A 10,896-nucleotide genomic window follows, 5' to 3' on the forward strand; every position below is an offset into this window, starting at 1 on the left:
AACATATCCACTGTAACACACACTATAAGTTATCTCCCCTGTACCATTTCAATAATCACATCACCAAGAACGGGATATTCCTTCCATCTTCCAGTTCAAAAAACCAAAAGTACCAGATCGCCAATATTTTTAACACACATCTGTTGTAAAAAAAACTTGCTGTTTTTGCAACAACAAAAAAACCCCCCCAAAAAACAACAACAAAAAACCCCAATTCATACATGAATGCTTAGAGATGTCAAGATACGGTACACTAGGTTCAGTGTTGGGAACACTGGTATCTGGTCAACGGTGGAGTCTGGATGAAACACGGACTTTGATTCACAACAGGGATACTTAGAAAACACCGTGGCATTGTGCTCACAGGGGGCCTTGGTTTGGAAAGTAGGTTTTGGAAAGAGCTTGCCACAGTTAGGGGTTTGGAGTCGGGAAATCTGCTTAAAAAGGTAGCCAATGGAATGCTTGCAGGTATAGAGTAGACACAACTGTAAAGGAAAGCAATGAGAAATCTGTTACACACGAACGTCAAGAGAAACATGGAGAGCCTTCAGTTTTATACACTGGGAACCTTGGTCAAAACTGCGTCGGTGTCTTCGTTAACGCTGATTGCCTTGGTAAGAAATGGGGACCGTCTTGGAAAACCGTTGAAGTAGCGTGGGCTTAGGTTAAGCACATAACTATTTTCAACTGTAGGCACGAGTAAAGATATTGTCCCGTTGGACCGACCGGTTGAAGTCAGCCATTTAATTTTCAAGTTAAAGTGTGCGATCTGTTGGAAACCTTGATCACCAGGTTTTGGGATCACGTCAGTGTAGCAATAGTTACGTCCAGGAAGTTAGTTGCGGAAGAGTGCTCCTGTTGCAAGTTCCATAAATGGAACACAACCCAGCGATAATATGTTAAGGTACCAGTATTATGTTGTGCTGTGGTGGCTGATGGCGTCTAATTATGAGCGAGACCTTCGTGCACGGAAAGGCAGGACCCAAGCATTCCGTGATCTTCGCGTCTTCCGCGGCGACACGACTTCCGCGGTTAGGTTAAAATCGCGACCTCCGCTCTAGATGGTTGCTATCAACCACCAAACTAAGCGGGTCTCCCTTGCTTGGATGAAGCTGGATGATTTTGGGTAATAGGCAAAGCGAAAAGGCTTGGGTAAATGGCAGCAAGGTGGTTCAAGAGAAGGAATGCAGCTCTGTGAAGGTTGATGGAGAAGAAGCCTCGTGAGCTGGGCACACGGAAGCTCTGGCAAGGTACAGGGAAGCTCATGGACTGGGCACACAAAAGTTCTTGGGCAGGACAGATGATCGCTCTTAGACAGGGTACACGGGAGTTCGTGGGCAGGGCACACAGGGTTGTGGCTACCGCTACAGGATATCAGCTCCAGTTCTCTGAAATACGAGTCAAATGCATTAGACATAGACAAAGCTATTACTATCCCCATTCCAACGTTTTAATAAAAATCAAATTGACTGACTATAAAATGCTTCTCAGTATTATATCGTGTGTGGGAACCATTTCTGAAAAAAGATCACTTTTGAAATAAAAAAAATTGACCCTTTTAAAATAAACATTGATCGCTTAAAAAGTTTAGTATAACTTTTTAAACAAAAAGTGACAAGTTATAAAATTTAGTGCATTTATAAATTTAAAAAATCAATTTTTTATTTTATTAAATCATATTTTTTTTATTTTAAAAGTAGTATGTATGTTTAAGCTTTAAAACTAATCAAATTGTATGTGAAAAGTGAATTTTATCTAAAAAAATTGGTAAATTCTTATTTCAAAAAGCTTTCCTTGTTACAAATAGAGCTTCTTCATGACGAATCCATCTCAAAGTAAGTAGACTTTAAAGCGAGGGGTTTAAATTAGTTCAAACGGCAAGTCTGTGTGTTATAATGTCACTGTCAGTACTCATATTCCTCATTTTGCGATAATTTTCAAAAATCGGCTTTTCTAAAACCGTTGTGCTACATTTCTGACGTCAAACGCAAAGCGAATAGAAAAAACCGCTATGGCTGAACTAAACTAACACCCCACTTGGTTAAAACTCAAATACTATCAGTTACTGTTCTTTAAAACATTATCCGGTTACTTTTTTATAACCGGTTCAAGACTAGAAAGTGGTAGAAGACATCTAATGACGTCATCAGATGGCGACGATGTGACGGAATGAGACATACTGCAGATTCGCTTGTGACCTTTCTTCCAAGCCTCCTTCTGGCATTTGCCGCTGCAGTACCACGCCCTGTGGCACTTGCCGCACGTTGGCAGTTTCTTGTCGCTCTCAGCTGGTGCGCCGCAGTTGGTGCACGCCTCCGGCCCGTCGCCTTCATACGTGCACCGGTCGCAGTTGCACCAGAAGTTGTATGCCCGATGTAGCCAAGCCCGGCGTTCCCGACGTGAAAGACGTGTGTCGATGTACGTCGTGAACAGCTCTTCGTCTTTCTTGAGCGGCTTCTTGGCTCTGACCTTGACTCCCACAGCGCCCTCTACCATAGCATCCATGATCTCCACGTTGTTGTCGCAGGAGTGATTGATACAGGCGTGCAGCGAGAACATCCCGGCGAACACAGCTTCCGGTTGACCATTGGTCAGCAGCCCCATGATGTAATTCCCCTTAGAGGTAGCTTTCACTTTGTCTACGAAGACTTTGAGAGGCGGTTCGGGATCAGAGAAGGCCTGGACGTTACAGGTGGCCTGAAAGTAACGACCGTCAAACTCCCGCTGGGTGATGTCATAGGAGAGCCCGTCGCCGCAGTCGCGGAACACCTCAGCCATTATATGGTGCATCTTTGGTATAACCTTAGCATTGCTGGAAGACCCGTAAGCGATGAACCTGTCAGAGATCCACAACAGAGCATATGCTCAGTAAGTCATTTACACGCTTGACTGGCGATGTATACGCTCTACTTATGTGTGAAAAGGTACATGTACTATAAAACGAAGAGTATACTTTTAAGGAAAATAGACACATATAGCCAAAAAATTTGAAAAAAGAAAAAAAAAACATTTTGAGTGCACACTTTATATTTCTTAATAATCCATCCATTTTATGCTCATTGTCCGCCAATGATCGGAAATGTTCGAAAGTGACTCGTCGATGACTCTAATGCCTCCAAATCGGGTTTTCATCCCAACAAAGTTGTTTTTGCAGTTATCAGTTAACGTAATTTCCGCTGGGACCTTCAATAGTGAATCAAGTTTAAGGCCATTTTTACTCCTACGAAGAAAGCTGAGAAACTTATGTGAGCTTTTAATTGTTAGGCTATACATGTGTAGGCTATATCATATATTATATACTGTATTCCATACTCCGAATGAAAAGTCAAACATTTCAATCATGTATCCTGTAAAACTGTTGCTTCATGTGACTGATGTGTAGAGCCTCTGAGGTGGATTCGGACTAGCCCCCTAATTATCAGTGGTCTGCCTTCTAGGCTGATATAAGTGAGATTCATGGGATTGTGTGCTTGCAGCCCGCAACCACTGGTTTGGGTGCGCCAATTAATGCAGACGTTTGTAAGGTTAGTGCCAAAGGACGAGGTTTTCTCGTACGTTTACCCAGTTTCAAAAAATAAACAGTTTTTATCATTATTGCAAATGGTTTACCTTCTGAATGGAGACATCGCTTTTGACCAATGGTCGTTGGTAGGTCTGAGCAGGCCGTCCTCCTTGGCCTGCTGTTTGGCCTGAGATATAATGGATGCCCAAATACGCGCGAGGACCATAGGAGAGAACGAGGCGTTCCACACGCCCGACCAAGCGCCCATCGCCCCGCTGACGGCGCCTGTATACTGATCACACACCTCGTACAGTTTCTCAGCCGCTTGGTTTTTCGTCGGGCAGAGAATACTGTGATGTCGCACCCAGGCCTCTTTACGACATTTGTCACTGCAGTACAGTTCATGGCAACAAAACTCGCACGGAAGCTTCTTTACTTCGGGCCAAAAACTCAGCACGGCTTTCTTCAACACGGGATCTCGCGCGATCTCACCGTCGGTGAAGTAGTCCTCTGGCCGTAGCAGGTTTTTGGCACAGTAACTGCATGCCGGAATGTTCAAAGAGTCTAAAGTTTGAGCTAGAACAAGAGGTGCATCCGCGAACACCATCTCTCCCTTGCGGATGACACCGGAACTCCGGATGGCCCGACCGTACTGCGTGAAATCCACCTTGATAGGGAAGCCATTGATCAGTGGCCCATACAGCCTTTGCACACGAACTTGCTGAAACAAGATGGCGGCCTCCTCATCTTTTCCTGTGGACAGTTTTGAAGCTTTTCGTAACCAGGATTCTGCGGTTACCGGAAATCCCAGCTCGCGCAGAATCTTCCCTGAAAGAACATTGGAAAACAAAAAGCGTTATCGTTTATCTACCTCAGACTGAACACAGATATAAATTTGTTTATTCATATCATTCGAATTCTTTAGTATGAAGATAAGTAAGAAATAAAACACGTTCGATTGGAGCTCTGGTATCGTCCTGTGTGTACAGTACCGTCCTCATTATACAGTGTGACCTGTAGTGAAGCTGATTCCAAGAGCAAAACTGAGTGCTTGGGGTTTAACGTCGTACTTAACAATTTTTCAGTCATATGTCGACGAAGGAATCCTTAGGGTGCATGTAATGTGCCTCCTTGTTGTAGGACGGATTTCCTGCCGCTCTTTTATCTAGTGCTGCTTCACTGAGATGTCTTACCGAAGGCAAATAAACCGCCCCGCCCCAGCCATTATACTGATACGGGTCAACCAATCGTTGCACTATTCTCTTCGTGCTGAACGCCAAGCGAGGAAGTTACAACTTCCTCTTTTAAGGTCTTAGGTGTGGCTCGACCCAGGATTGATCCTGGATCTACCGCTCCCGAAGCCGACGCTCTACCAACTGTGCTATCGGAGCCGGTTTTTTGAGCAAAAGGCTCCAAATCAAAAATACATGGCTTATGTGACTGAATTCATAATCAGGCCTATGATATACACAGCGAAAATTGGAAGGAAGCCAAATATAGCTGGAAATTATTTATTTATTAATTATATATATTCACTTACATATGACGGCGGTTGGAGGTAACTGGATTGGTCAGAGTGAACTACTGTTTTTTTCCTCGTACCTGACACAACGCGTTAATGCCGACAAAACCAGAGCTGAACTTGAACAAGCGACCTCACTACTCAAGGGCATGATAGTTACAGCGAGCGAAATCAGTGGGGATATACGTTAAAAATTTAACGCAGTTAAGCTTGTCAAACCAGCAAGACCTGGATTTGAACACACGACCTCAGAAGCCTAAGTTCATTTAATTCCCACAGCGAGGGCGTTACTAGTATGAAGAAGAAAAGATGAATTCGAATAACATACACAATGATGTAGAGCTTAATTCAGCCAGATATATGCAAAAGCAGCGAGGACACTGTGGTAACGGGATATCTCATCAAGCGTAAGTCTTACCATCGGACCACTTTACATTTTATATGCCTCAATCAAGGACTTATTCTCTGTGCATGCGACGATACATAAACTGTGCAGACTACGGTAAGATCCCCTGTTACTCGGTGGCTGACGAATGAACGAGCACATTTACATATTTTCACCCTGTACCACGTGCGAGGTTTCTATTCTCGGAATGACGCTGTTAACAGTGACTCCCGAAATAAACATCATACAAGATCTCTGGCTGTGACGTCATCTAGGCGCGTAATAGCGCGTCAGTCTTCAGTATCTTGTGCAACAGACCAGTATCCGTGCAGATCGCAAACCGACCACCCGTCGGGATCTCTACAGCTACACGTGCAACCCAGACAGACTCTACAGTATATACACAAAGAAATTGTAGATATCTCTGGTGTCCATCGCAAGAGTCTAATTTAAAGCGCGTGAGATGACGTACAGGCTCGGGTGAGTTAGACACAAGCGAATCTGTTTGGTTGACCAGCCAAGGGACTGTTGAATTGCTTAAATTATTTAATCTCGGTGGTTAAGAATTTTCACTAGAATGCGGCAATGGCGAGGTTTACTCGACAAGGAAACCAGAGTGACCGGTGTAAATCACCCCCCTTTCTCATCTATAACTTCTTGACATAAAGTCGAGGCAAAACCAGCAAGGAGGAGATTCGATCCTGTGACCCAACTGTTCAATTGTCGATCAGTTGGGTCAACATCTGTACACTGATTCCAGTAAAGTAGTTGCTTATTTAATCTTATTTTAGAAGATGACAAAACATGCACCGGCAAACCGTCCTGCAACAATAATCCAGCCGTTGAAAATTTTTAATTGAGATGTGTCGTATGCAAACATCAGGCAGTCCAATGACAATAGTACCTTATTGCTGATGGCACACCAAAAACAAAGAGAGAACCAACAGAAAAGTTCTCAACGAAACGTCCCGTCGCAAGACACTTTCGACACCCATCATGTACCCTACTGGAACTTAACGGAAGTCCGAATTCAAGGCATCCCGGATGCTGATTTGACTTTCTGGATTTAAAATGTAGGCCACACGGGCGGGTTAGCGTTAAAAAGTCGATCCCATTACCATGTTTCTACAGCAGGTTACCCATCTCATTACCACACTACGCGTGAAATGTTTGTACAGCAGATTTCCCATCTCATTACCACACTACGCGTGAAATGTTTGTACAGCAGATTTCCCATCTTATTACCACACTACGCGTGAAATGTTTGTACAGCAGATTTCCCATCTCATTACCACCCTACGCGTGAAATGTTTGTACAGCAGATTTCCCATCTCATTACCACACTATGCATGCAATGTTTCTACAGCAGGTTTCCATCTCATTACCACACTACGCGTGAAATGTTTGTACAGCAGATTTCCAATCTCATTACCACACTACGCGTGAAATGTTTGTACAGCAGATTTCCCATCTCATTACCACACTACGCGTGAAATGTTTGTACAGCAGATTTCCCATCTTATTACCACACTACGCGTGAAATGTTTGTACAGCAGATTTCCCATCTCATTACCACACTACGCGTGAAATGTTTGTACAGCAGATTTCCCATCTCATTACCACACTATGCATGCAATGTTTCTACAGCAGGTTTCCATCTCATTACCACACTACGCGTGAAATGTTTGTACAGCAGATTTCCCATCTCATTACCACACTACGCGTGAAATGTTTGTACAGCAGATTTCCCATCTCATTACCACACTACGCGTGAAATGTTTGTACAGCAGGTTTCCCATCTCATTACCACACTACGCGTGAAATGTTTGTACAGCAGATTTCCCATCTCATTACCACACTATGCATGTAATGTTTCTACAGCAGGTTTCCCATCTCATTTCCACATTTTGCGTGCAATGTTTCCCATCTCATTACCACACTATGCGTGCGATGTGTCTACAGCGGGTTTCCCATCTCATTACCGCAGTGTGCGTGCAGGGTTTCTACAGAGGGATTCCCATCGCATCACCACACTATACGCGCAATGCATTCATAGGGGCTTTTCGATCTGATTATTACATTATGTGTCTTCTATAAAATAACTTCGACTTTCCCAACTTCTTTTTGAAGCATAGTATGTGAACAATGTTTGAACTGAAGAGTTTACTGTCTCATTATTACAGTACGCTCGATACGTTTAACCTTCTTACATTTCACCTGTGAATATTTCGTTATTAAGGTGAGTGTGCTATTTGTATACTGAAGTTTTCATTGTTACAGTTAGAGTTATTTTTCTCCTGAAGTTCTCCTAAAACTAGAGTATGTGTGCAATGTTATTACAGTCAGTGTGTAGTGTTTCTCCTGAAGTTTTCATTATTACAACAAGGGAATCGTGTTTCTGTTGAAGTTTTCGCTATAACATTAAGTGCATAATCTTTCTCCTGAAGTTTTCGTTATTACAGTAGATAATATTTCTCAAGATATTTTCATTACGACGGCAAGTGTGTAATATGTTTCCTAAGTTTTAGTTATTACAGTAAGTGTGTAATGTTTCTCCTGAAGTTTTAAATATTACAGAAAGTGTGTCCTGTTTCTGTTGTTTCAAGTCAAGTTTTCATTACTATAGTAAATGTTTTATGTTTCTCCTGAAGGTTTCATTTCTACAGAAATTGTTTTATGTTTCCTCTAAAGTTGTCCTTATTTCAATAAGTGTGTAATATTTCTGCTGAAATTTTCATTATTGCAGTAAATGATTTATGTTTCTTCTATGGTTTTCTTTATTTCAAAGAGTGCGCAGCGTAATGACCCAGGAACCTCTCACCAATGCGGTCGCTGTGAGTTCAAGTCCCCTTTATGCTGGCTTCCTCTCAGGCCGTACATGGGAAGGTCTGCCAGCAACCTGCGGATGGACGTGGATTTTTCCCGGGCTCTGCCCGGTTTCCTGCCACCATAATGCTGGCCGCCGTCGCATAAGGGAAATGTTCTTGAGTACGGAGTAAAATACCAATCAAATAAATAAATAAAATAAATCAACATGTGTGTAATGTTTTTGCTAAAGTTTTCATTAATACAGTAGGTTTGGAATGTTTCTTTTGAAGTTTTCATTATTACAGTATTTTTTTATGATTATCTGAAGGTTTTCCTTATTACAAGGTTTGTTATGTTTTTCCTAAAGTTTTCGTTTTTCAGCAAATGAATAATGTGACACCAGATGTATTCGTTATTGCAGTAAGTTTGTGTAGTTTCTCCTGCACTTTCTTATTTCTATTGTAATTGTGCGATGTTTCTCCTAAGGTATTGTTATTACAGTAAGTGCGTTATGTTTCCCGTGAAGTTTTCACTACAGTGAGTATGCAGTGTATCTCCTAAAGACTTCGCTACAGTATTTGTCTGCATATTTGTTTCTTACCTCCCATCTTCCATACCTCAGCGGTTCGCATCCCTTGTACCACAGCATTACAGCATAGCAACGCTTCCTTATACTGTCCTCTACCAAACAGAATCTCCGCCTTCTCTTTCCATAGTTCGGGGTTGTTAGGGTCGACTTGTAGCGCTGTACCGTAACACACCAACGCTGCCTCTGTGTCCCCGTCCTTCCTCAGCTTCCGAGCCCATGCCCCGGCCTCACCCCTATTTTCCAAACACGGTGTCTCATCCGTTAAAGCAGGTACGTCGTTCAGACGCTTCTTGTCTATGATTTCAGCCTCAAGAAGTAGCAGCTCGTCATCCCCTGGGTAGGGGTCCTGGGAACACAACTTTAAGGCGTTGTAATCGTCCTCCACTTCCTTACTCCCTGTCTCTCGGGCTGCTAAGATGTCAGTCTGCATTTTCTTCAGATCAGTCACAATCGTCTTGTGGTTCGGATCAATGTCCAGCCCGCGTCTGTAGGCGTTCAGGGCGTCTTCAAATCTCCCGAGCTTCACGAGGATTTTGCCACACCAGATGTAACCGTCAATACAGACCGGATGTTGCTGGGTGACGCGGTAAGCCTCTGTCAGAGCCACAGCGTACTTCTTCTCCCCGTACAGCTTAGCTACGCTCAGCAGCTCGAAATTCACTTCACATCCCGCGTCTTCGTTATGCTTCCCCGGTATCTCCGCGATACCTCTACCCGACGGGTCAGGTTCCCAGCCCTCTGCCGCCTCATCTTCACCCTGGATGTTCTGTTTGCCACCACCACCAGACGTGCCGTTAACATTACTGTGTGTGTCAGCCATGGTACTCGAGTCAGGCAGGTAGCATCTCATGTACAACACTCCCTCTACACTATACTAAACCATCACTGTGTAACATCACCGCTTTCCTTTGACGCCCGACTGACTCCGTCATTTTAAACCTGTGAAACAAAAGTGTAAAGTAATAAAAAGAGGTCAAAATTTGTCTAGTGTGGCCTCTATATACCAAGTAAACTCCAAGAAGAAGAAAACGTTGCTTTTTTAAAAACTACTCATAAATTGCATATTCGTGACGCTTTATTGACTTTGTTATGTAATAACAGCTTTCTCTTTGGAAAGAAAAGTCCTGTGTACAATGAAGCTCTACAAAGCCTGACTACCAGTTCCGTTATAGTTTCAGTAAAAGGCCTTTCCTGCATGTATTTAATACGCCTTAGAATGTAGAAAAAGAATCGTTCCAAACAAACTAATCAAAGAACTAGCTGAGCGTCATGTAAATTCAGATAATCAAAAGAATGTACATGAATTGTAAATGAATCAAATAAGAAAACTTATTCAATACAAGGAATATATATGCTTGTAGAACAACGAAACAAACAGAAACAGGAATGTATATAAACAGCTAAAACAATGAATATGCTTTCGAAGAGCAGTGTGTTGAAAAAGGGCAAGTCGCAGGTTACAGAAAGCCATCTGCGCCTGTCCGTGTAGCTGCCCACTCGGCATATTCAGATTGTTTAAACCAATAGTAATTGTGACATACATGTATAATTGCTTTTAATTCAGACGCTCATTTTTCAGCTCTGATTTCCTTCTCTGGTTCTAAATGAAAACCCCGGAAGAGTAAGTCTATCAGGTAAGATAACTTACATGCATGTAGTAGCTGGACGAAATATGCGCCAACACGTACGTGCACCAATTGAAGGGCAAGTACATGTCACTTGTGACGAGAAGTCCAAACCAAGAAATACACAGCAAATATGCTAAGTGCTGTGTGAAAAATCAATGAATATTGAAATAAAGAAACTAACAAATGAACGAAACGCCATATAAAAAGTAAGAAACTATAGAATACCTATGTACTGGAATTCTAGCGAATGGAGGCAGATTCTATTCCTTTATGTTTATAAGAAACCCTACACGCATGGTGACAATTATAGATCGGACATTCCAGAGTGGATCAGAAAAATACTTTAGAATGATATGTTCTGAACGAAGTTTTGTGCTCAGCTTCGCTTACAACAAAATCACGCAAATGGGTTAACAAAATCACGCAAATGGGTTTACAACGAAATCACGCAAATGGATAAAC

The 10,896-nt window shown here is 42.6% G+C and overlaps 1 protein-coding gene across 1 annotated transcript; it reads right to left on the minus strand.

The window, feature by feature from the left end:
- Positions 1-222: 222 nt before the first annotated feature.
- On the minus strand, positions 223-9,626 carry LOC135462998 (uncharacterized). The gene is made up of 4 exons (XM_064740320.1): positions 8,819-9,626; positions 3,610-4,330; positions 2,181-2,836; positions 223-1,388 (listed from the first exon to the last, which is right to left on the minus strand). Exons 1-4 carry the CDS (start codon positions 9,624-9,626, stop codon positions 1,375-1,377), a joined length of 2,199 nt encoding a protein of 732 aa, XP_064596390.1. The 3' UTR covers positions 223-1,374.
- Between the last annotated feature and the right edge of the window lie 1,270 nt (positions 9,627-10,896).

This window comes from Liolophura sinensis, chromosome 2 (genome assembly GCF_032854445.1).
Source record: "Liolophura sinensis isolate JHLJ2023 chromosome 2, CUHK_Ljap_v2, whole genome shotgun sequence".
In the NCBI taxonomy this organism is placed as follows: Eukaryota; Metazoa; Mollusca; class Polyplacophora; order Chitonida; family Chitonidae; genus Liolophura; species Liolophura sinensis.